The 27470-nt window shown below is 44.1% G+C and overlaps 1 protein-coding gene across 4 annotated transcripts in view; it reads left to right on the plus strand.

Annotated features, from left to right (window-relative positions):
• Positions 1-8521, plus strand: part of GTPBP3 (GTP binding protein 3, mitochondrial) — a 39709-nt gene extending 31188 nt beyond the window's left edge. For 3 of the 4 annotated variants that reach the window (XM_066604506.1, XM_066604508.1, XM_066604507.1), the window contains exons 8-10: positions 803-968; positions 6329-6619; positions 8182-8521. In XM_066604506.1, coding sequence (XP_066460603.1) covers positions 803-968; positions 6329-6619; positions 8182-8413 — 689 coding nt within the window. In that variant the 3' untranslated portion in view covers positions 8414-8521. The remainder of the gene's footprint in view (positions 1-802; positions 969-6328; positions 6620-8181) is intronic. The other variant, XM_066604509.1, reaches the window with a different exon arrangement.
• Positions 8522-27470: the final 18949 nt, after the last annotated feature.

Here is a 27470-nt window from a genome sequence, read left to right on the forward strand (position 1 = left end):
GTTGACAGTAAATTTCCTTAAGAAAGGTTAAACGGTCACAAGCCTCGTCATTCCCAGTCTAGGTTCTGCTTCCTTCCCTTAAAGTGTGTCCCATTGTGTAAGTATGTATTCTACATTTAAGGATGTGACCCCTTCAGAACTATTGAGAATAACTTAAAAAGTTTAGCCTCCCCTCCTATTTCTTACAGGTGAAGAGGTCAGGTGTCAGAGGGGTGATGGGAAATAGGAGTACAAACTTCAGGATGTGGCAGGGGATTATTTCAGTTCAAACACTTTTCTTTTACAGTTTGGCATTTTGTAGTTGTTGACTGGAGCCATATAATAGTGATAGTGTGAATTATTTTAACCAGTCCCTCTCTGCCCGTCATCCCCGTGCTCAAAATTATATAAAAGTAGTAGTCTCACCATGGCGCTGGTCCACCGTTTCAGTGGTCCGCAACCACAGCATTGCACTGGTGACATCACCCAACCAGAAAGCCTGGTGACATCCTGTAAACCTGTCGCATGAGTTTTTAATGTAGAGTCCCCGAGGCAGGTTTATGGGATGTCACTAATGACCTCCCTGCCAGTCTCCTGTTGGCTGCAGCAATCCCGTGGGTAAAGGACCCAAATCACCACTGCAGCCAATGTAAACAGACCAGGGCAGCAGCATGGAGAAAGCAGTGTACAGCGGGAGGTGAGTGTCGAGGATTTTGTTTTTGTAAGTTGTGACACCCCACTGCAACCAATGTTTGGGGGTCAAAGAAAACCCCTAAGGTACTATTTCACAAATTAATTGAAAACTTTTACATTTTTATTGTAGGCCAGAAACCAACTGCCATAGTTTCTGCCATCCCTGGCACCACTCGAGACGTGGTTGAGGCAGCCCTGAATATTGGAGGGTACCCGGTTATACTAAGTGATACTGCAGGCCTGCGGGACTCTGAGGATCCTATAGAGAAGGAAGGTGTAAGACGAGCCAAGGCAAGGTGATTAGATCATTGAAGATACATTTTTGTCTAAAACAATGACCTAGTTCAAGTCCGGCGGCATATAAACTCCAAATCAATGTATGCAGACCCGAGGGACCTATTGGAGTATTCGAAGGAACAGCGACTAACTGTTTAGATTTAAAGACAAGCTCATTCTTTATACAAATTCATCTAATTGATGTGCAAGTACAAAAATACATTTAGCAACATATTCGTATTACTGCTTTAGCAGCTTTCTCACTGATACAGCCTTGTGTAGCCCATTATAAGGAATGTGTGGTGTAAACCTGTTAGTTGCCTTAGGGCTCATTCACATGTGTATTTGCACAGCGTATTGCGTGCGCGGTTTTTGCGTGCATAATACACAGCAAATAGAACCCATTGATTTTAATGGGTTCATTCACTTGAGCGTATTTTTTCACGCAATATGCGTCTGCGTGAAAAATAAGTAGGATGTCTGATCTTGGTGCGGGTTACTCACCATAGAAGCTCATTGAAATCAATGTCCTTGTATAAATACACAGGAAACCTACACATTTACACACAAAATCAATGCAATTATGAGTTGTGTGTTTTTTTTTTTTTCTTTTTTTACGTGTGAGAATATGCTGTGTATTTACGCAAGTAAGAATACTGACAGGCAACCACATCTCTGTCAGTTGCAAAGGATTACTGCTCAGAGGTTTAACAAAAGAGAAGTGGTTATCTCAGCCAAGCTGACGGATCTCGATGTATTGGCAGAGCACAGCATGTACATGTACACACAACACTCTGAGGGCCTACGTACTATTTCTCGTTTGAACGAGGGAATGATGTCTGATTTTGATTAAGCAGCCTGTTTATACCAGCAGATACACCGTTGGCTCATTCAAACAAGAAATCGTTCAGTCGTTCACATTCACCGTTTACATAAATCAACAAATGGTTTTTAAACCAAAGGATTAACAAACGAGCCAACAATGATTTTTATGCCTGCATAACCTCAACTATTGACGAAAAGCAAACCATTTATCATTCGATTGCTGGCTGAATGAATGTTACCTAGAGATGAGCAAACCTGCTTGTTTAGAGAAATTACTCATTGCCTAATTGGGCGAAAAAGATTCGGGGGGCGCCGGGAGAGAGAGAGCTCCCCCATGCACCCCCGCGCCCCCCAAATCTTTTCGCTCGAATAGGCAGTTACTTGAAAAAAGCAATGCTCGTTTGAGTATTTGCTCTAAACGAGCACGTTCGTTCATCTCTAATGTTAACGTTCATTTTCGCGTTTTTTTTGTTTTTTTTTAAACAAAACTTATTCCATGTAAAAGGGCCTTAACTAGATAAACTAAGCTGACCGTTCACATGAGGTAAGGATCGATCAGAATTTGGCCATCAGTTGTATGTCAGATCATACATAGTAACGATTTGACTATTAATATGCCAGATGGAACTGAACAATCAGGGACATGGTTAAAAACAAAAAAATTCAAAACAAGAAAGTGGGCTAAAGTAAAGTGGCGCCTGATCAGCCGCAGTCGTCCAATCAGGCTTATACACATGTCGTTTTATTGGGCAACTGACAAAATGCAACCTGCTGGCTTTGCTTTGCAGAGATTCTGTATACAAGGTTAGAAGCAGAATCCCATAAATCTAGTCCAGTACGCAAATAGACTCTATTTATGACATTTTTTGTTGCATTTGGAATGAAAGGTTTATAAGCCGCCTTTGCACTTCTCATGCGCTGCACGTGTATCATTTGCATTCACTTTGGCCCTTCTGCTATTCTGACAGCCATTTTAAACTTCCTGATAAGAACAGAGGATGAACGTCACAAACGCAAACAACTTGATCGAACTGTGCTTCACCCTTCGTTTTCTGCCAAAAAGTAATTTACTGTCAAGAAATGGGTTCCTGCTAACTGCCTGGCAGAGACACTGATCCTGCGCAGAGCCGCACAGATGCATCCTTTGTACGCAGTTTTATTGTGTGGTTTTTAGACTATTTATTTTGGAGTTACAAGTTGAAGACATGTTGCCGGCTTGATATTTATCTCTAACTCGGGAAAATACTCGTCTCGACCTTCTATTGAAATTGGGTCGCAGTTTGTCATAAGAGGTTATTGTGAGCACTAATCCTTCTCCTGTATTGTAGTTATTTGAGGTTATGGATTCTGAGGCCTCTCAAACTGGGTTCACACAAGGTGTTTGGAGAATACTAGCCTATAACACTAATCGCACAAAGCAATCGTAGAAAAAGCCACATTTCTCAAAAAGTATTGCATGATTATAATCAAATGTAACTTAAAGTAAGGCGACCAGATTTTCCCAGGGCCAAAGTAGGACAAAGGGGTGTGGTCAGGGGCGGGGGCTTATCATGATATGTGTGTTTGTTTGTTTTGTTTTTTTTAACCGCTGTAGTTTTAAAAAGTACAGGGCTGGTTCCAATTACAAATTTTGCAGCATTTCTGCATTGGAAAAACTGTCAAAATGCATACCATTGGTGCGGATTTTGACTGGAAATCAGCTGCATATCCATAGCTGATTTCATACTATGTGGCGCTACCCCTCACCTTCTCCAAAAGGCTTCCCTATGTCGGCGCTTCCTGGCTTCTGGTTCCCAGCGGCCTGTAGTGGCCTCACCTGACCAGGCCGCTGGGAACCAGAAGCTGGGGAGCGCTGACAGCAGGAAGCCTTCGGAGAAAGTGAGGGGAGCACCTAATAGTATGAAATCAGCTGCGGTACCATTGGTACAGATTTTGACTGTTCTTTAGATGCAGAATTTGCTGTGGACATTCCGCAGCATTTCCACCACGTGTAAACATCTCCTAAGTCAGCCTGAGGTATGCTGCCACATGCAGAGTGGCCTCAGTAATAATAGTGCCCTCTATATTGGCCCCATCAATAATAGTGCCCTCTCTATTGGCCCCATCAATAATAGTGCCCCCCATAGTATTAGTGCTCCCCTATACTAGCCCCAACAATAATAGTGACCCCCACAGTAGCCCCATAGTATTAGCGCCTCCCACTCCCCCCCCACAGTAACCTGATAGTATTATAGCTCCCCTATTCCCCTATATTATCGCTCCCCAGCCCAGCAATAATAGTGACCCGTACAGTGACCCATATACTTGCCCTCCTCCTGGTCTTCACAGCGCCGACGCTCCTCTCACCGCTGCCGGAAGTGTGTGTGTGCCCGCAGTAGTGCCCCCTCTTCTCTCCTCTCTTGTGGAACCAGAGAAGAGGGGAGGAGGATTGTGGATGCACACACTGTTGGCAATGTGTGCATCCGGCCTGCAGAGTGATTACCGGCCGGTGAGCCGCGGCACCACGGTCAGTAATCAATTTAATGGTTACCAGACATCACCAGAAAGCGGGACAAATGCCTGTCCTGCTAGGGTCCCGGTGAAAGGTAGGACACAGGGTCCCAAAGCAGGACTGTCCTGCCTAAATCGGGTTGTCTGGTCACCTTACTTAAAGAGACTTGAAGGGATTATATCACCAACATTGCATTGTATTAATTAAAGAGATAAAGAAACCTTTTTCCATTTTTCTAATCTGTTTTTTATTTCCTGAGTGTAGAATGTTTTTTATTCTGTTGTCTGTACATGACTATGGGGGCGGCTATCTTTCCTGAGCTACATTTAATAGCATTTAGAGATATGGCAGCCTTATATGCCATTCACACAATGGACAGTAGGGGATCCATTGACTTTGTATTGGAGACTGCTATAGACAAGCCCTGTGACCAGAGCAGAGGTCATTTTGCAGGGAGTGGGAGTAGGTAGTCACACCTTAAAGGCTCATTTAGACAAGACGAGTGTCCGGCAAATTATGCCCGACACTCGTACCCGCACATACTAGCTGCTGTGCACCTGCACGGGAACTAGTATCACTGGCTCACAGCGGGGCAGCTGCAGGAGATTTCTCTGCTCACACTCCCCTGCCCCTCTCCATTGACTTAATATAGCGGCTGTTCGGTACTGAACGGCTGCTATTTACACTGAGCGATCAGCTCATCGTCCAGCTCCATATGCAGCATAAACAATGGACGATGAGCAGATCGCGCACACTCCCCCACTCAGTGCTTCACATAGAATGTGGTGAAGTTAGCGATGGTCTCCCTGTCTAAACGTAACTAGCAGTAACGTCACCAGCTCATTTAGACGACAGTTATCCTGTGTAAGTGTGCCATTATACGTTCTGTGAATGGTGGATCCTGTGTTATCTATATATAGCTTTTACCTCTCAGTGTAATTATTCCTGAACTAATTTTGAGCGATAGTCAATACGTGTAAATGGGCCTCAACATCACAAACTAACGAATTTAAGTGATAATTATTCAGTGTGGATGCAAAAACAAAATTGCTCACTTGTTGTTCGCAGGTGTTTTAAAAACTCGTTGGCTTGCTGGCTTGTCGTCCTGTGTAAATGCTCAGCACTTCCCATAGAAGGGGAAGCGCTGAGCGAGAAGCCCACAAGCCAGTGACACCTCTTTCAGTTGAAATACTCTGCACAAGCGCTGACCATCTTAGTGGTGACGTCAACACTCCTTCAGTCGTTTAAAAGACTGTCGGCCCGTGTAAAAGCGCCTTTAGTGAGATGACCGCTGCAAATTTTTCTCTACAGATGTGGAGGTGACAGACTAGTATTAAGCTCTGTGGTCAATGTGAAAAATGCAGGATTTTAGGATTTAAAAATAAATACAGATTGTGGCCGAAAGTTTTAAAAAGAAAATCCCCCAAAATTCTTAAATATGTGATTTATATAATAGGTGATTTTCTGATGACCTACTCCCTTTAAGATAAGAAGAATGGATGTTGGCAACAGGACCGACCCTGCAGTGGTCCCCCCCATTTTATAATGCTCAGGTCTACGCAACCGTTTTCTCCAAACAATAAGCTTAACCAAGGGGGCCTACCCACTAGCATTTTTTTTTCTTCTAGCGATGCAAGATCAAGAGCCCTGCAGAGAAAACGCAGTGTCAGCCCCATTGAAAACACAGGGAGTGCATCGCGGACTTTTGCCACAACTGTGACAGCCATGGCAGAGCATGGCAGAGGGACCGCTGGGATGAAGGAATCCTCTGTCACAGCTGTGGCAGAAGTCCACAATGCACTACCTATGTTTTCAACGGGGCTGGCGCTGCTGCTGGCCCCATTGAAAACCATGAGGGATATCACAGATTTTTTTCTCTGTGCTGCGAGACTTTAAAAAAAAAAATTGCAAACGCGTGTGAAACCATTGAAAATCATTGGTTTCATAACAATCGCTCTCACATCACAAGAAAACATATCGCTAGTGGGTAGGCACCCTAAAAGTAAGATAGAAGTATCATTAGCCACACGTATAGCTGGATTAATGCATTCTTTTATTTTGTAGGGTTGGGGAAGCGGATGTTATTGTAGCAGTAATAGATGTCAGCGATGGTTTACTGTCTCGGGAAGCACCTCTTGCCCACCTGCAGAACCTCTTCTCCAGCTTGCAGGGAGATGGGCACCGGAGTGTCGTTGTGGCACTGAACAAAGTAGACCTGTTGAGCCAGGAGAGTATTGTTGGCATAAAGCAGCTATACCAAGAATCCGGACTGCCGCCAGTATGCCTTCTATCTTGCCACACAGGAGAAGGAATCGGCAACTTCTTGAGAGTCCTCCGAGACCGCCTGAAAGCAATGTGAGATGCAGGTTTAATGGTGGATTTTATTTCTATGTTATGAGTCAAGCTAGAGAGTCATTCTAGTCATATAATGAGGGTTGCTGATCCACGCATAGTTTAAATGGCGGCACAGTTGCAGGGGCCTCCTGCCTATCCAACCTGCAAGGTTGATGTGTCACATAAATGTCCTTAGTCCCGTATATTCTGGCATATAAAACGACCCCTGACTTTTCGTCTTATATGCCGAGAATACAGTTTGGAGGGAAAAAAATGAATTCTCCCCTCCGGCGGCGCTGGTGCAGGCTCTCGCTCTCCCATGCACGGCAGAGCATTGCTTTATGCAAGCGGGGCTTGAATGCCACGCCTCCAGAAAGCTATTGCTCTGACTGGCTAGATCAGGTGGCAACAGCCAATGAAAGCTGGCGCTGCCTTGGCCAATTGAATGGCTATGATTTGCTAACGCAGCGCCAGCTTTCATTGGCTGACGCCGCCCGAGTTAGCGAATCGGAGCATTAGCTTTCTGGAGGCAGGGATTTTCAAGCCATTCTGGCTCCATTCTGAGGTACATATCATTATATGCATTGCAGGGCTTTTACAAATTTTTCGATAGGCTGAGTTACGTGGCAGACATGGAGGCCTTTGTCAGGCTTCCAGCTGTTATGGAAGCCCATAGGTACCTTACGATCGCATTGTTGTAGGCAATACCCACAGGCACCAACTTGTCATCTGCTTACATGCTGCAGTTGCTATTGACTCCGGCATTTAATGGGTTAAACTGCTAGGCTCCGAGGTTTCTCTGTTCCTGGCTGTTAGTCAGCCAAGCCACCGCCTTTAAAAAAGATGTATGTTCAGGTTAAAAGCCCATTCGTGAGATCTGAAAAAAAAATAAGCATATTGGCCGTCACTGAGGGGTTAATAGATTAAGATAACTTGTTACAGAAAGTTATCACACTCAAGTTAAACTTTGCTACGTCTGTACTTATTGATGATACAAAACAGCAAAGGTGCCTACTGTATGTTCCAAAGATGCAGCGTTGCCTACAGATGTCAAGGACAGAGTACTACGATGTGTGTTCATCTTGTTTTTACATAAACTGTCAATCACATTAGTTTCATTATGTCCAGCACTAAAGAATATGTTCCCAGCACTGACATAACTATAGGGGATGCGGTTGCACCCGGGCGCAGGAGCCTTCGGGGGCCCATAAGGCCTCTCTTCTCCATATAGGGAGCCCAGTACAATGAATAAACCATTCTAGGTGTCCTGCATTGGGGCTCAGAAGTTACGCCTCTGGTTGCCACTATATATGAAACGGAAAAATAATGAAAGGCAAGACATTCTAGTTTTTAATGCCAGAACCAGGGCACTGCTGAAGTGGCATTTCCTCTAACAGAGCGATATAAGGGGGATGATAGATGGAGGCATGCAACTGTATATGCCATTCAACTTCATTAGTAAATCCAACATTAGAAATGGCTGAACAATAAATGATTATTGATGATAAATAAGGGATGTTGATTTCTCTTAAGCGGAAATAATCTTTAGTTTCTCCCATTTTTTTAAATGTATTTCTTTTTAGTTGTGGCGATCCTCTTCAGGGGGCCCCTACAATTACTCAGACTCGCCACAGACATCATCTTACAGCATGCCACAATGCCCTAGGGCGGTACAGTGGGCACAGACAGCTGGACTTGGTTCTTTCTGCCGAAGAGCTGCGTATTGCCCACAGACAGCTTGGAGCGATCACTGGAAGGGTGAGCACCGAGGAGATTCTGGATATTATATTTAGTGATTTCTGCATCGGAAAGTGAGTCTGCCTTCATCTATCCTTCTAAGATATTGTGCTGTTTTAGGCACACCGTAGGTTAACTCTTAGGACACTGAATATGAATAAACCACTCTGAATTGTTTGTCCTTTCTTTGATTGTTATTTCTTATTTTATAATCTTTTTCATATATTTATTAATGACCTAGTAGAAGGATTGTGCAGTAAACGATCAATATTTGCAGATGACACAAAACTATGTAAAGAAATTGACACAAGAGGACAGAAGGTGGTTACAAGAGGATCTGGAGACGTTGGGGACAGAAAAGTTGGAAATGAGGTTTAGCACTGATAAATGTATTTCCCTGCCCGCGTGCAGAACCTTACATGTCACCATAATACACTAAATGGGAAACCACTGGGGAACACTCGCATGGAAAAGGACTTGGGGATTTTAGTTAACTGTAAGGTTAACTGAAGCAACCAGTGTCAGGGAGCTGCTGCCAAGGCAAATAGGATAATGGGGTGCATCAAAAGAGGTCTAGGAGCACATGATGAGAATATTGTACTTCCTCTTTACAAGTCACTGGTCAGACCACACATGGAATATTGTAGACAGTTTTGGGACCGGTACTCAAGAAGGACATATCAGAGATTGAGCGGGTACAAAGGCGGCTAACTAAAGTAATGGAATGGGCGGACTACAATACCCAGAGAGGTTATAAAAATTAGGGTAATTTAGTTTAGAAAAGACGTCTGAGGGGCGACGTAATAACTGTATAAATATATCAGGGAACAATACAGAGATCTCCCATCATCGATCTATACCCAGGACTGTGACTGTAACAAAGGGGGGCCCCGTCTAGAGGAAAGAAGGTTTCTACACCAACATAAAAGGGGGTTCTTTACTGCAAGCAGTGAGACTTTGGAACTCTTTGCCCAAGGAAGTGGTGATGGCAAATTCGATTAGAGTACAAGAGGGGCCTCGATGCCTTTCTTGAGAAATACTGTGTTATGCTATAATCATTAATAACTTCAAAAGGGTCGGTGAAGCAGGGATTATTCTGATTACCAGACTTGCTTCTACCTCATTGGTTTTTTTTGCTGCCTTCCTGTGGATCAACATTGGATAGTAATGGGCTGAACTGGATAGACAAATGTCTTTTTTTTTTTTCGGCTTTACATACTATGTTTGTTGGTCTCTAAATGTGCCAGGGAAAATTGGTCTGTTCATTTTAAACATGATTTGCATCACTTAAAGGGGTTTTCCAGGGTTTGGATGAGAAAGTCAAAAGGAGACTGCAGGGTCTTTACATGCGAAGTAACAGTACAATAATAATGCTACATCCTAAGCATGTATCATTACCTTGTTATCACACTGTTTCTCCCTTTTGTGCTCCCGTTCAATGTGACTTTTAATATCGGTTTATGTGGGTAGCGCACTATAGTTCCCATCTTGCATTGCTGACATCTTTTCCAGTCTGATCTGCCCCTGTATTTCTCTGGATACTGAAGAACAAGTGCCCCCTGTTCTGCACTTCATATTGCGCCTCCTCTTTGTTGAGCCTCACATATTAGTTCCCAGTTCTCCTGGAACTCCATATGCCCAACCAGCAAGATAAAACAAGATTTTAGTATAACTTCCTGTAAAATCTCTTTCTCGTCCTATTCATTGGGAGACACAGCTTTGACCTTGGGTATAGCTACTGCCACTAGGAGGCAACACTGAGCACAAAAAGTGTTAACTCCTCCCACTAGCTATATCCCTATTGCAGGTATCCAGCTAATTCAGTTTGTATGCAAGCAGAAGGAGCAGCCAGTAGGATACAACAACAATAGTAAATAAATAACAACCATGCTCAAAAACAGTAACTCATTGGCCATGCGCGACTGCACTGAGCGCACCCCAACCAAGAGACGTATATGTTACAGTCCTAATACCAGACTGGGTGGGTGCTGTGCCAGCAATAATGCCACACAGCGGTTAGACGCACAGCTGAATAACGCCGTACGGCGAACAGAAAAAGAGCCGCACCCCGGCTAACGCCCACAGCGCTAACACAGGAAATGAGGGACTACCGTCGCTGCGCTGATAGGGAGGGGATGAAGTGTGGCGGGACTATGGTGGATACTTACCTTCCGCTGAGGTAAAATGGCTCCTCAACTCCAGCAGAGCTCTCCCCCACCATCGCCTGCCCTTGCACGGGAAGGTGATGCGGACTGCCCGGAAGAAAGGGGAGCTCTATGGCTGGTGCGTAACATGCAGGAGTACCTGGATGTTTCTCTTTTTCTTCTGAGGGGACTGGGCAGACAACAGAAGGTTTGATTCTATTCTGTTCCCCTTACGCGGTTGGGTTTATAGAGAGAGTCGTGCCTCAGACAATTCATAAATTCCGCTTCCACAAAGCGCTGGCTGTGATTGGCTGAACAGTTCTAGAAGGACAAATCGCAGCTATTGCTTCATTTATGCAGAATTTATGAATGAACTATGCGGTGGCTCAGCCAATTCATAATTCTTGCCGCCTCAAAGTGATGGCAGTGATGCGCCGATTGGCTGCCCGGCACCACTGGTTGTCAAACATGGCGGCAGCTTAGTGTGTGTTGTGTGAGAGAATGATGGAGCTCATCGGCTGCTGCTCCTCTAACCAGTCCAAGGGCTGTGAAGTGTGCAGTACGGGGGGCCCTCCAGTATTGATTGCAGCATGTACGAAGTTAAAGGGGTTGTCCCGCGGCAGCAAGTGGGTCTATACACTTCTGTATGGCCATATTAATGCACTTTGTAATGTACATTGTGCATTAATAATTATGAGCCATACAGAAGTTATCAAAAGTTTTATACTTACCTGCTCCGTTGCTGGCGTCCTCGTCTCCATGGTGCCGACTAATTTTCGCCCTCCGATGGCCAAATTAGCCGCGCTTGCGCAGTCCGGGTCTTCTGCTGTCTTCAATGGGGCCGCTCGTGCAGAATGCCGGCTCCGTGTAGCTCCGCCCCGTCACGTGCCGATTCCAGCCAATCAGGAGGCTGGAATCGGCAATGGACCGCACAGAAGAGCTGCGGTCCACGGAGGGAGCAGACCCCGGCGGCCATCTTCAGCAGGTGAGTATGAAGACGCCGGACCGCCGGGATTCAGGTAAGCACTCTCCGGTTTGTTTTTTTAACCCCTGCATCGGGGTTGTCTCGCGCCGAACGGGGGGGGGGGGGGGGGGGGTTTAAAAAAAAAAACAAAACCCGTTTCGGCGCGGGACAACCCCTTTAACAGAGGGAAGGAGTTCCCTCTGTTACGTCTTCGGCCCTCTGCCAACCAATTCTGGAAGATGAGAAATAACAGTGATCCCTTGGGTGGCTCAGTAAAGCAAGGGACGAGAAATAAACGGGAGTAATGGCACCTGCTTGCGGCACAACATGCTGAAGAGCCTGTCAAGTATTAGCTGCAGCCTCGGCAACAGGATGAAACGGTAACGTCCATGACAATTCAGCAATACTGGAGCAAGAAGGTGACCGGAGATGAAAAGACCTAATAACTATGTATAAATATATCAGGGAGCAATACAGAGATCTCTCTCATCATCTATTTATACCCAGGACTGTGACAAGGGGACGCCCTCTACATCTAGAGGAAAGAAGGTTTATGTACCGACATAGAAGGGGGTTCCTTACTGTAAGAGCCGTGAGCCTGTGGAACTCTCTCCTGAGGGCGTGATGATGGCGAACTCGATAAAAGGGTTTGAGGGGGCCTGGATGCCTTTCTTGTGTGATACAATATTACAAGTTATCACTGATTACTTTAGAAGGATTGGTGATCCGGGGATTATACTGATTGCCAGATTGGAATTGGGAAGGGATTTAATTTTCCTTAAATGTGGAAAATTGGCGTCTATCGCATACAGAGTTTTATTGACTTTATCTAGATCAACACTGGGGGAGAAATAGGCCAAAAAAGGTATAACCTACTATGTTAATATTCCACGCGGCATTGAAAAATGGCAAAAATACTTTCCTTTTCTTGTTCATTTTGTCACCAAAAAGTGCATTAAAAGTGATCTAAAAGGTTATATCTACCCCCAAATGGAACTATTTTTCCATGGACAGAGCTCCATCCATGGAAAAATAAGAAAAAGTCAACAATCTTTGAATGCAGCAATACCAACATTTTTTATTTTATTTTATTGTGCAAATCTGGAAACCCCACCACACGCCTAAAATTATAATTCTGGTATTAACAGAATTTTTTCCTGATATTGGTATAATTATGATAACTCCAACTCACCCCCCAATAAAGCTTAACAAAAGTTATACAACAAATTACGTGTACCCCAGAGTGGTGTCATTACAAAATACAACTAGTCCCCTAAGAAACGAGCCCTCATACAGTTAGTTATGTTAACGATTTATGGGTCTTGCAATACGACAATAACAATCACTTGGTCCTTAAAGTAAAAATTAGACTTGTCACTATGGGGTGAAGAATAAAAGGTAAGACAATATGGAGTCAAAAAAAGTTTGTTTTTAAAAAAAAAAAAAAAAAAAAAAAGCACACAAATGAAACAAACAAAAAAACGGAAGCATTAACAGTAACTTGTCACATCAAACACGCAGTCCTATTTCTTGGAAGCATGTCATAGAACAGGAGAAGCTGATGTCCTAATTGTTGATGCACCATGCAGCTAGGATATATATTTTGGCATTGCCTATTTTTTTACTGATTGCATTTACCATGTGGGATTAATAATCTAATACACTCATTGTAAAAAAAAAAATATAACAAAAAAAACCTCCCCTACAAGTTGGGGAAATGGATACAAGATGTAATACAGGAGTGCATGGAGGCTTTAGTACCCTGTTATACAACTTTTAGCATGGATGTAAGATATGATATGGGCGGGCATGGAGGCTCTAGTACCCTGTTGTACAACTTTTAGCTTGGATGTAAGATGTGATATGGGCAGGCATGGGACACCTCTATCTTGGATGCAAGATGTGATATAGTTGAGCATGAAGGTTTTAGTACCCTGTTGAGCCGCCTCTAGCTTAGATTGAAGATGTGATACAGGCGGGAATGGAGGCTCTAGTACCCCGTTGTACCACCTCTAGCTTTGTTACAAGATGTAATACGGGCGGGCATAGAGGTTCTAGTGCCCTGTTGTACCGCCTGTAGCTTGGATACAAGATGTGATACTGGTGGGCATGGAGGCTCTAGTACCCTGTTGGGCCGCCTCTAGTTTGGATACAAGATGTAATATGGACGGGCATGGAGGCATGCAGGGTCCGTATGGTATCCTGCGGCATATCGATCCACATTTGCTGTAACTGAGCTGCTAGATCGTGCAAACTCGTAGACTGTCATAGTTGGCGTCTGAGATGGTGCCATACACGTTCTGGCAACCAGGCAGGCCATGGAAGTGTGACAGTGGTGTAGAGGCTCATTCCTGTGACATCCTTGCTGCGACTGAGCATTATCCTGCTGCAATGTGCCTCTTGGAAGCCGCCACGAGAGGAACATGTGGGTACAGGATATCCAGAACATATCACTGAGCTCTTATTCCCTCTTACAACTACTAGGGGTGACCGACTGTTGTATGCGAAGGCCCCTCAGACCATTAAGCCAACAGTGAGGACAGTGTGCCACTCCACAGCAAAGGCAGGATCGAGGCGCTCACCCCGAGGTCTCCAGGCATGAACACTGCCATTGTCTGTGCCCAAACTAAACCTAGATTTGTTGATAAGGGCAACCCAATTCCATGCCATAGCATCCAGTTTCATTGTTCACTACACCACTGCAAAAGTGAGTCATTAGTTGTCAAATGCTGTACTCATAAAGGACGCAGGGTCTCACGACATCTATTATCAACACACCTGGAAATGGTGCCACCCGTATCTGGATGGTAGACAATGAAACAGTGGGAGCTGCTGGTGCTTGTCGGATGATCAGCGACCCTCTCTACTGGTGGTCTGTTGGAGACATCCTGACTGATCATTTTGTGTGCCCTCACACATCCACTGGTCCCAACACCTCCTAACAGTCTGGTCAGATGCTCCTCTCTACTGCTGGTCTGTAGGGGGATCCTGAGCCCGGTCACCTTTTCTGCCCCCATCCACTGGTCCCAACACCTAACACTCTGATCAAACGCTCCTCTCTACTGGTGGTCTGTAGGGGGATCCTGAGCCCGGTCACCTTGTCTGCCCTCATCCACTGGTCCCAACACCTCCTAACAGTCTGGTCAGATGCTCCTCCCTACTGGTGGTCTGTTAAGGGCACCCTGAGCCCGGTCGCCTTGTGTGCGCTCACACATCCACTGGTCCCAACACCACCTAACAGTCTGATCAGAACGGCCCGGGTGGGGGACAATTCATCGATACGACCATCCAGCTTCTCATATCCCAATAATGCGCCCCTCTCAGACTCTGGTAACGTGGTGAAATCTCTTCTCTGTGTCGTAGAGGCGTCTAGTGGTTAACAAGCTCTACAGAAGCGGAAGAAGAGGTCACTACCCAAGGGGCCTCTGAGAGCCTTTTATAGGCTAAGGGGGAGCTACTTTTGGGACTGCCGGTGACAAGACCGTTCATCTAATAACCACAAGTCTCATCATTTACAGATCTGCCTGAGATGGAACTGCATGCTTAGTTTTGCAGAAAAACAACATCTTCTAGGGGTGGGATTCTTTTTTTTTTTTTTGTATTGTAATAAAGTGGACCAATTGTTAATTTTTATAATCTTTACTTTTTGAGGTGACGGCTGGGAAAAGGAAGGTTTCCATACAGTTACGTACATGTGTGGGAATGGGCTAAGGATGGCTCGTTGCACATAGACTAGTGCTGTGTGTTTTGCACTGCAGGCCAAAATTTGTCAGCCAGCCCCTGTTATGGACTACGTCAGAGTACTTGTTTGCCTCCCTCTTAATGAAATTGGCCCATTCAGGGACATGTCATTTGTCCAGATGATGCGTGCTTTCGTTGGAACATTCCTTTTTATAGCAAACAATAGCAGAATAAATATTTTTATTATACATGCAAGAGGTTGTCCATATTCAGCGTGCTCCGGGGACAAGAAGGGAAGTACTACTTTACACAATGGGTGGTAGATTGTAAAAATAGACTTCCTGCAAAGATGATACATTGGAAAGCGGACAGAAAAGCTGTCTGGGCTTAGCAGAATGAGACTTCCTGATTTATTTATTGATTAGATTGCATGCAGGTCGGCGCTAATACTCATAATTCTTATCACCTCACATTTTATCCACACAAATGCCTTATTTACTGATCATTCTTTGGATTTGATGTTTTTTTTTTCCCTAACCTTATCCTATAAATGAAAATATGGTTTCCATTTAGTTAAATAATCGCTGCATTCTTTTATCATTTTTGCATGATCATACGGTCCGTAAATCTGTATAGCACTGTGATTATTCAGTTCCACTGCTAATATATCTTGTTCCAATGATGCCTTTGATAGTGTGTTTTGGAGAATATTGGTCGGGAAGGGTATGGTTTCTGCTTGGGGAGAGCACCTAGAAGGTGAGTGAGGAGATTGATAGGGCGGTCCATGCTCCTCTGGGAAATAAGCAAAGAGGGAAGATTGAACAATACCCCCACAGCACCACCTATTGGAAGGCTGCATATCTGCAAGTCTGTGTTAGGCAGTGTTTTACCGCTGTGTGAGTCAGCGTATGGCAGTGATTTTTCACTGCGCATTACAGCGCATCTCACGCACGCTGTGATGTGCATCTGACTTGTTTTGTTCTTTTTAATCCCCTGCTTTGTCGCTTAGCGATGTTGCATATAAAATAGGAATTGTGTATGTTTAGCATTTATTACGCAACCATGGAGAACAATGGGGCTCTATTGCGAATTATACGCAGTAAGGGCTTTTCCCATGAGCGTATATCAGCCTGCCGTTTTCGCGGCCAGCTAATATTCGCTGTGATCTGATGCATTGGTTTCCATTACATCAGATCACATGGCCGTATTCCTGAGACGTAAAAACGCCCGGCCGGCCAATATAGCGCCATCTTTTGGACCGGAATATGTCGGCTGCTGCATGGGCTCCTATGGGTGCTTAGCTTACGCTTAGCTCCGCCCTGTCCCACCCCCTCCCATTGCAAAGAATGAGCGGGAAGGAGAGCAGAGGTGAGCCTATGATGAGGAAGGAGTGGAAAGGGGCGACGGCATGGTAGTCTCGGCGTATATGTGCCGGGACCCATGCCGTGTAAATGGGCGCACAAGTGTTCGATTTCTGCGCCCATTCATGAGCTTCTATGCCCCAGATGATAGTGTATATCGGCTGACCGTAAAAACGCCAGACGATATACACTCGTGGGAAAGAGCCCTAAGATAGAACATGATGCGTTCTTTTATTTACGTGTGTATTATATTCCGTGAATATACGCAAGTGTGAACGGATCAATAAAAATCAATCCACTTTCATTGACTCTATTCGCCACGTATCATGTGCGTTTGGAATAATGGCAATAAGTGGAAACATTAGGGCAAATTTTGAAAATACCCCTTTAATGAGCTTTCTTTCTCATACACCGTGTATCCTACAGCATGTTGTCAGCAGCTGCAGAACCTCATAATACATGTCTAAATGCTTCAGTAGTACTTTGAAAACAGAAAGTAGTAGTTCATGTAATGAAGCTGGACGATCTGTGGCTGCGTGCTTTTATTTGGTCCCAGGGCTCCTCAGGGATTGCTAATGTTTGCATATTGTACATTATAGGGGTAGAGCATGCCACGTATACTCCAGAGCCATGCTATCAAAACCTGCTTTCTAGTGCTAGATATGACTTTGCTTTTAGGAAAGCCGAAATTCTAGGTTTTCAACACAATGTATAATCCATGTCGCAATCGCTTGAGATCCATGTTCGCAAGAGACAACATTCATTTGTTATAGATTTATCTTCATTCAAATCTCCCATTATTTCCCATCCCTCCCCTTCTCTATTGGATTGGCAAGTGTTTCCCATTGTTTTCAATGAAAAAGCTCAAATCACTTGCACCTCACACGCTGTTTATAAAGGTGTGCAGACCTTTAGCATTCCTCGATCCAGTGTACATCGGGAAAACCTCTTAGAAGGCAATACAAGCCTGCAGAGTCTGCCCACGGATGGTTAATTACCATGACTAGTGGTGTCCGGCTAGAATTGTCCGTGCAAACAGACCAACTACTTCGGCAAAAATCACAGCCACGTTTAAAGCAGCAGGCCCAGATGCATATCCTACAAGTCAGTGCAGCTTTCCTTAGCTTCCAGGGTATATGGGAGCAGAAGACCCACCAGAGTACTTTTGTTAACACCATAACACTAGCCACCGTACCTGAACTGCAATCATGAGATTGCTATCTAGACCCTAGAGGACTGGCATCATGTGGTGTGGTTGGATGAGTCATGGTACTACTACTTCCAAGCTGATAGTGGGGTTTGCGTGTAGTGCAGACCCCATGAAGCCAGGAACTCTAGTTGTCATCAAGGCATTGTGCAGGCTGATGATGGTTTCATACTGGTGTGGGGTGTGTTCTCATAACATGGAGATGAATATGCAGACTCCTCTTCCTATCCAGCCACTTCTCAGACGCCTCTGCGCATTGGCTGCCCATACACTACAGAACTCAATTCAAACTCCTCACCCATGGTGCCGCGCCACTGTACATCGCTTCCCTCCTTTTCCATATATCACCCTGCCCGCACGCTTCACTCTAACACACTCAGACTAAACACCCCTCTAATACGAGCCTCACATGCTCGCCTCCAAGACTTCTCTAGAGCAGCACCCATCCTCTGGAATGCACTACCCCAAAACATCCGAACAATCCCCAACGCGCAAAACTTCAGATTCGCCTTAAATATGCTCCTCTATATAGAAGCATACCAAACCTCCTGATCTAGTCCCCCACCCCCACAATATGCCCCCTGCCCATCCCTATAGCTTTCCACTTTTGCCTATCATGTACACTTCCTGGCTCACACCTCCTGTACTACCCACCCACCCTGTTTGTGTCCTAAAAACTATATATCACATGTTATCGTCGCATTGCTGTATTCCCCCTTGCTTCACCTCCTGCGCCTGTACCTTCTGTACCCCTGTACTCCGCAACCCCTCTGTTTCCAAATAATTGAATTCCATATGTAACTTTTGTAATTTCTGTAATTTTCGTATTGTTTGTGTTCCCCATGTGCCTCGAAAGCGCTGAGGAACGAGTTGGCGTTATACAAATAAAGATGATTATTATTATATTATCATTGACTGGTGCCCACTATGTTTTACTGCTTGGTGACCATTTGCAGCCCTTCATAGACTTCTTGTATCCCCACAATGATGGGTTATTCTGGCAGTATAATTCACTGTGCCAACAGGCCCTAGTTGTTCAGAATTGGTTCAAAGAGTGTTCTGGAGAGCTCCTACTAATAGCGTGGCCTGGATGCTCACCCGACATGGGTACAAATGAGCATTTATGGGATGTGGTGGAAAGGTCCATTTATACCTGAAATCCTACACCTACCAATACCACAGACCTGTGGGTAACTATCCAGACGGCACGTTTCAACAACCCTCAAGACTTCTTCAGTCCACTTGTGGAATCGACGCCACATCGAGTTGATGCAGTTCACTAGGCTAGAGGCGATCCTACACAATATTAGTTCCCGTCCCATAACTTTTGACGTTGTTGTATAGCCTCAGTTTCCTGTTCTTTGGTTTTGTTCACATTGCATGTGGGCCATACACCTAATTATGTGTATGCAAATGGTTAATTAATACTGGATTTATGTTGGAGAAACCTCCCAGATGTAAAAACTCTTTCGGCATACTGTGACCTGGTTCCACCTGCAGACAAGTCAGTTGGTGGAGACCTCACAATATGCACCAACTTTATGACCAAAACAAAATAGTTTGTACCTAGGAAGCAAGATAATATTTCTTTTGTGGCGTTGGCTATTTCTATCTGTCTCATGCTCATAGACATTACTTAATATTGGAATGCAGACGCTGGATGTGTCACCTATGTTCTGAGCCATCTCACATTAGCTTCATATTCCCACCTAAGCTCCGTAGACTCATTCTGGTAACTTATTTTGTGGTTTCTTTATAACATAAGTAATAGCAGGAAACTCTATTGTATTTGATACGTAACAATGTTACTAAGTAATACATGTAGTAGAGTATCAGTTATCATTCATTTTCTAACCTCCTCCAGGCTTTCTATATATATTTCCAATGATTTTGCCACATGTTAACTTCAACATGTTGTGGCAGGAAATGTGTTTTACTTCTTCCCCTCAAATACTATAGCAAATTTCCTGCACCTACATAAATATTTTGGTGTTCTATCCACTTCTTTAAGCTAAATATAATTTTTCCCAAGTATATAAGGCTGCTTGCACACCTGCGTTGGGGCTCAGCGAAAAGTTTCCGTTTCTCTGCTCCTTTTTTGGAGGGGAGAAACTGAAATAAAACAGATCAATTTTTTTACCCATTGATTTCAATAGAGTTTCAAAAATGTGGAAAACAAACGGAAAGGCTTCCAATCCATCACCTTTCCTCGTATTTTTGGACAGAAAAGTAACACTGCAGACTGTGCTATTTTACCGTCCCAAAAAAAATTGAAACCTGAAAGCAGGAGCTGATCCATACAATGTGGGTGCCGGCTGTTTCTTACAGCTACGATCAGCATTACTGCTGATCATAGCTGATAACTCTTTAAGTGCTGCCGTCAATTCTGACAGCGGTAATTAGATGCGCCGATTGGAGTTTGGGGGTGCCGTTCCATTGCCATGGCATCTGGGGGCCTACTGGAAGACCAGAGGGCTGCAATTGCAGATTGCCTATGAAGCCTATTAAGGCTTGCTATTGCCTGTCAGATCGCATTATAATATAATACTATGGCATTACATCATACTGCAGGAGCGATCAAACCACCACAAGTTCTTGTCCTCTATGGGGACTAAAAAAAAATGTAATCAGCTCAAAAAAGGTTTATTAACCCTTTCCAATCCACTGTCTGACGTCTGAAGACATTATGATTTAAGGCTAAACAGCTCCAATGTTGGAAGACATCCGTCTGAGTTCTCTTACTGTTTATTGCCAGCCTCTCTGCTGTCGGAGCCTATCCAACTTGTCACCTCATGCAGTACTGGCTTTATCCAGCAGATGGCGCTGTTGTATAACGGCAGAAAAAGAGTAAGCCGCCTAGGAAAACCAGGATACAAATTGGATTGGAAAGGGTTAAGTATTAAAAATAAAAGATAACAAAAGTTGTAACTCCCCCCTTACCCTCTTTTCCCATATTTATAATTAAAAAAAAAATAATTGTCATCGCCGCATCCATAAATGTCCAATCTATCAATGTAACTCATTATTTACCCTGCATGGTGAATGCCGTCAGAAAAAAAATACACGGTGTCAGGATTGGGCTTTTAGATAACCCTGCCTCCAGAAAAAAAATGTAATAAAAAGCGAGCACAAAGTCATATGTATCGATAGAAATTACAGAACGTCCCATAAAAAAATGAGTCCTCACACGGCTATGTCGGAGAAAAAAATCAAGTTCTGGCAGCAGAAAATAATTTTATTTTTTTCCCAAAGATTTCATATTTTTAAAGTAATGCAGCAAAAAAAAATAAAAAAAAATAGTATGATTCATACTCATCCACAGAATAAAGTTATTATGACATTTTGCTACAGTGTGTACAGTATATAAACAAGACCTCCTTCGCCCCACCCCCAAGACGGTGGCATTGCATTTTTCTTTTCCATTTCACCCCACTTAGAAAATGTTAAGAGTTTTTCAGTACACTGTAAGGTACATTAAATAGTACCATTAAACAATACAACTCCTTCCTCAAAAAACGAGCCCTCAGACAGCTATGTTGATGGATACATTAAATAAGAGTCTTGATTTTTTGAGAGTGCCGGTGGGGGACCAAAAATGGGGTTAATATTAATGCAATGTTTTATTTGTGTGTTCACATTCCCTGTTTTTTGTAAAGTGCTGCGGTATATGTGGATACAATAAAAATAAAGATGATTCTTATAATGCCCCACTCTGTGGCCCCACTTGGTTATAGTGTCCCCTCTGTGGATCCACTTTTGCATAGTCATAGAATTCTAGGATGGTAGAGTTGGAAGGGACCTCCGGGGTCATCAGGTCCATCCCCCTGCTCAGTGCAGGATTCACCAAATCATCCCAGACAGATGTCTGTCCAGCCTTGTTTGAACACTTCCATTGAAGGAGAACTCACCACCTCCCATGGCAACCTGTTCCACTCATTGATCACCCTCACTGTCAGAAAGTTTTTTCTAATATCTAGTGCTGCACTTCTATGGTCCTCAGTCCAATATTACATTCAGCGGCAGTAAAAACTCAACTCGCATCACCACTTGCTAATCTCTGTAGTCAAGGATAACATGATTTCTCCCTCTGGCTCCTATCTCGTGTATCATGGATTTTTTCACAGTATTTTTACACTTAGAATTGAATATTGATGTTATTCGAGCTTTTCGTAAAATTCGAGACCTCTACTAGAGTAATGAACCCCATTGACTACAATGGGAGACTTGAGCATCCTTGTATTTGGGACGCCGAGTCCCGAGCTTTTTTTCTTTCTTTGTTCGTGTGTTTCTCTCCCCCTTCCTGCCTGCCAGCCCAAAAATTTGCCATTGACGCCCGCACTGCGGCGGGGAGGGGCCAAAACAGGCACGTCACAGTGGGGAGGAGCCAAAAACTGGAGCGGGGTCAAACACAGCGTGATGCTTGTTCGAGTAACGAGCACCATCGAGTACGCTAATACTCGAACGAGCATCAAACTCAGCAGAGTACGTTCGCTAAACTCTAATTATGACCACTTTACTTTTCATATTTAGGACCTAAAGAATGGCAAGTTGTATGACACTGTGCAGTTAGAGAATTTGATTAGGTACATTACATAGGGGGCCACTTACTTTTGCTCTTAGAATTGAATAATCAAGTTGTGACCCCTTTACTTTTTACGACCAACTTTTTAGTTGTGACTCCTATTTACAACCAAAAGAATAGTTGTTCCATATTTCATGTTTGTGTGCTACAGATGTGTGTTAGACTACCCTACGCATATTGCCCACTAGGAATACATTAGTAATCTAAGACATCTTACTCTGATCTCATTGGCCAGCACTGCCAAATCAGAAGTCATCCTGCAGTGTGTGATTACGGAAGCTTTTGTTGGAAGAAGCGCCCGGCCAGCAAGTGTTTCTATTATCATTGATATCATCATTATTAAACAGAAGATAAACCGTATAATCTATTGGCCTGCAGCGGCCTTTATGACCATCCATTTCAGCTTACTCTGAACTGTAAACGGTTTCCAAGCACTATGCAAACACTGGAAGCCTGTTTGAGAGACCATGTTTATTGTCCCACTTTTTTCTGAGAGGATTCACTTTTCTTTTGATTATACAATGATTTGTGTTCCATGCAAAATTAGACAGTCTTTAACTGCTTAACAGCCTAATCTTCGTTTATAGAAAATATGGCCACAATTAAATTCAAAGCATTGCGTTTTTTTATTCCTATTTTTTTACTCTGATGAGTTTAGGTGTATTTTCCTGCATCCATATATTAAACTTGGTTAGTTAAAACATGCAAATTATATGTTGACACAGTGTGGCTGATCAATACCGTCTCTCAAAGTGCTTAGAATTCCTTTGACACAAAATCCCCATATGTGGCCAACAATATGCGGCTCCTTTTAAATGTGGTATAAATAGGTGCAGAATATGTAGATATATGCTAAAGAATACATTCCTTCAATGCAGGTTGTAATTATGAGACTAGGGCCCGGCTCACACAAGTATGTTGGTACAGCGTATTCCACGCAGGTCTTGCACGTGTAATATGCTGTACCAATCAACCATAGGCGGCCATTCTGCCGCTCAAACGACTTGTAAGAAAAATGTTATACGTTCCAAGATAGGGCATGCTAACTCGAGCATACACGGCAAGATAGTACACAATGTCATTGCGTACTGACTGCGAGCCATGCACTTATATGTCGCAGCGTGCATGCTGCGAGATATGCTTGTGTGAGCCTAGCCTAAGAGTTTTCTGAATTGTAGCTCTTCCCATGTGGTCTATGTTATACAGTGAGAGGAGTGCAGCCTCCAGTATAGGGTCCGTATGACTCATGCTCTACGGATGTGCATTGGACAACCCCTCAAGATCTATAGCATCCTGGGTCCCCTCAGTGAGTCAGGTGCTGCCAAACACTTTATTCAGGAACATGGCGGTGATACCAAGAGTTTATAGGTAATAGCATAGGAACACTTTAGTAAACCAAGAAGGGGCGGGGACTATCGCCGTAAGGTATTAGTCCGTGAGGCTTTTTGGTTTTTAAAACTTTATAACCTGCTTTCCTTAATTAAAAATCGCAAAAAAAAACAAACTTTTTTGTGAACTTCCTCGTTTGTATAAATAAAAATATTTATAAAACACACACATTTGTAATCGTTGTAGCCAAAATGACCTGTAAAATGAAAACACTATTTATCCTGCACAGTAAAAAAAAAACTGAGGCAAGATGCTTATTATGTTCATTTTCCCTCCCAAAAATTGCAATAAAAGTGATCAAAAAAGCCATATGTAACAATGTAAAAAAAAATTCCGAAAAAGGTTTTTTACTGTGCAAAAGTGGGATAACCTAAATAAATGCTGCATGGTTAACGCTGTAAAAAACCAATGGCAGAATTGATGCTTTCTGTCTCTGCTCTCCAAAGAAAATGGAATAAAACTTTTACAATACCTTTTTATATACCCAAAACTGGTACCAATAAAAACTACAGTTTGCCACCCAAAAAAAACAAGCCCTCATACGGCCATGTCGACAGAAAAATAAAAAGTCATGGCTTTTGAAAAGTGGAGATGAAAATTCCCCCAAAATTGTTGTCTTTTGGTCAAAGGAGGCCATGTCCTTAAGGGGTTAACAAAACATGTCTAGCAAGGAAGAGGTTCAGGGAGGTGACTGGAAGATAAGGCAAGTCAAATAGGAAGCAGATAAAATTAAGCGCTTTTTCTGTGAGTTTGATGTTCCATTAATGTCTCACAGCATTTCCTCCCTATATTTAAACTGAATGTCCTACCACCTGCCATTGCGGGGAGGACTTCTGTAGTCCTAGTTAATGGAATAAAAAGTTATTTTCTGAAAACTACTGTAAATTTAAAATTGGTAATGAAAATGGCACAAAGCATGGATGATTGGTATAACAGTTACACTAAGGGTGCCCTCACTGGCATATTTGTGTGGCATATTAATCTCGCAAGGCCCTTGACGATTTTTCAAAAGGGACAGTTAAAGGGTTATTTTGGTTAGTTAGTGAAATTTCAACTTTTTACCCATCCACTGCATGAGTGAAAACTGATAGATCAGTGGGGGTTCAACAGCTGAGATCCTATGATTTTGGGAAAGGTCCAGTTTCCCTCGTCTTCATCACTTCCTGGTTTATTCTTTTATTCCAATGAATGGAGTGCAGGTCGCACAAGTCCACAGCTGCTCCAGTCATCGTCAATGAGACTTTCAGCGATAGATGAGCGCAGTACTCGGTTATTTCCTACAGTCCCATTGACACTTAATGGAGCGGCAGTGCACTTGCTTGACCTGCCCTGTATTCATTGATGTGCTGACGGGACACTACATAGGAGGCACTATTATACTAAGTGACTGTAGACTGCTGAGGGGGCACTGTACAAGAGGCAATAATATAGTTAGTGAGTGCAGACTGCTAAGAGGGGAATACACAGGCGCCACTATTGTACTAAGTGACTGCTGAGTGGACACTATTATACTAAGTGACTGCTAAGGGGGCACTATACAGGAGGTGCTATTATTCTAAGTGCAGACTGCTGAGAAGGCACTATATAGGAGGCCCTATTATACTAAGTGACTGCAGACCGCGAATGGACCACTATACGGGAGGTTCAGTTGACTGCAGACTGCTAGAAGGGCACTATGCAAGGGGCATTATTATACTAGAAGGTGAAGGAACTAGGAGCACAGATGGTCTTCTTATCCATCCTCCCAAGGTTGGATTTCAGAAAGGCAGATTTTTAATGAACTCAGAAAGAGGATAGGAAAAATCCAATGGCAATGCGATCGGCGCTATCCAATCGATAGCACCGATCGCATAAAAGTTTTTAAAAAGTTAAAGATCCATCAGGGCAGCTGAAATTACTCACCCGGGTCTGCCGCACTGCTGCCCGCTGTCCTGGTCCTCCGGGCCCCGAAGCTGTCCTTCTGCGCATGCGCGCCGGGCGGCATTACGTGAAAATACTCACCCCGCTTCCTCCATGCCCTCTGGCCGGTCTCGGGACCCCCCCACTGGCTTCTGTGCATGCGCCGATGTGCTGCGCATGCGCAGAAGGCCGGCGAGCCCGGCAAATTCAAAATCTCCCTGCACTCGGCTGTCACAGATAGCCGAGTGCAGGGAGATATGACTGGGGACCGCGGTGAGGGGAGATGAAACATCTTCTCGGAGGCTTCCAGATGTGATTATCCTCCATGGACCCTTTCGGCTGCTGCGCATGCGTCCGCCCGCAAAATGCCGGACACATTCGCAGGAGTCGGGGAGCCCAGGAAATTTTTAATCTCCTTGCTCCCAACGACCAACTGTCGCCGAGAGCATGGCGCAGTGATGGGTGGCCTCATTGAGCGGTCCCCGGTCACGTGATAAATTAGCGATATAACATTAGGCCGGTCACACATGACCGGAGAGGAATTACGGGTTCTGCATGCGCTTGATCAGCGGTAATCCACAGATCAATCGCATGCATTGGATTACACAATTCCCCCCAATTAGTGGGTCGGAATTACGGAATTCACTCGCAGAAACAGAACACGGCATGCTATATTTTACCGCCCATTGTGCTCTATGACCACGGATATACTCGCAGCCCATGTGCAAATACATTTTGTACGGGCTGCGGGTACCCGGGTCATCTCTAAGCGACGGCACGGGAAATATAAACAAACAACGGTGTACAGCGCATGACCGCCTGTGTGAATAGGCGGTTATGCGCAGTACATTACGTGGCCATACACAAGGTCACAGCCGGGCTCACAGCTGGAATCCGCTGCGGGCCTCCGCAAGAGGATTCTGCATACGGCCGTGTGAGCCCGCCGTTATTCAGACCGCTACCTGTAATCCGTAATTTACAAGAAGCCCCGGGAACACTCGCCTTCATGCAGTTCCAGGAGCAGCTTGTTGAGCGCCTTCTCTGTGAGACCGCTGCACCGCAGCAAGATTACAAAGCCTCAGAGCGCCACTTTTTATACCCCATCCCCGCTGCTGAGGTTACGAAATACCCCCCAAAAAGCATGAGAGGAGGGGGAATATCCAGTTTTCTTGCCCCATGTGCCCAACCCAACCAGCCTCCGTAATTACCCGTCTTCGGACATAAAACGCAGTTTATATTATTACCTTTATCTAATATTTAGGGAATGCCAAAAATGGGGATGGCGGGGGGGGGGGATTATTTTTAGGAAGTCAATTTTTTTTCCGTATAAGTGGGCAATGGGGCCTGGAATTTATTCAGCTCTGCCCTGAAATCCAGCGGGCATTCCCTCCATTATGGGCCTAGCTATGTGTCCTGTAAGTAGATTAGGGCCACAATGGGTATGTTTCTGAACACGGGACAAACGGGGGTATCCATTTTGAGGTGAATGTCTTCATTCCTATGTACACTGTACAAGAAAAACAGTTTTTAAATGGACAAAATTGCCAAAAAAATGAAAATCGTAATTTTTTCCTTCTGCTTTGCTTAGATTCATTCAAATACTGTGGGGTCAAAATACATAGTACACTAAATGAATTTGTTAAGGGGTCTCATTTTCAAAATGGGGTCATTTGTGGGGGTTCTCTATCGTTTTGGCCGCTCAATGGCTCTACAAGTGGGCAATGGTGCCTGGAATTTATTCCGTTGTACCCTGAAATCCAACGGGTGCTCTTTCCATTATAGGCCTAGCCATGTTTCCTTTAAGTAGATTAGGGCCACAATGGGTATGTTTCTGAACACGGGACAAACGGGGGTATCCATTTTGGGGTGACCGTCTTCATTCCTATGTACACTGTACAAAAAAAAATA

This window comes from Eleutherodactylus coqui, chromosome 5, assembly GCF_035609145.1.
Source record: "Eleutherodactylus coqui strain aEleCoq1 chromosome 5, aEleCoq1.hap1, whole genome shotgun sequence".
Lineage (NCBI taxonomy): Eukaryota > Metazoa > Chordata > Amphibia > Anura > Eleutherodactylidae > Eleutherodactylus > Eleutherodactylus coqui.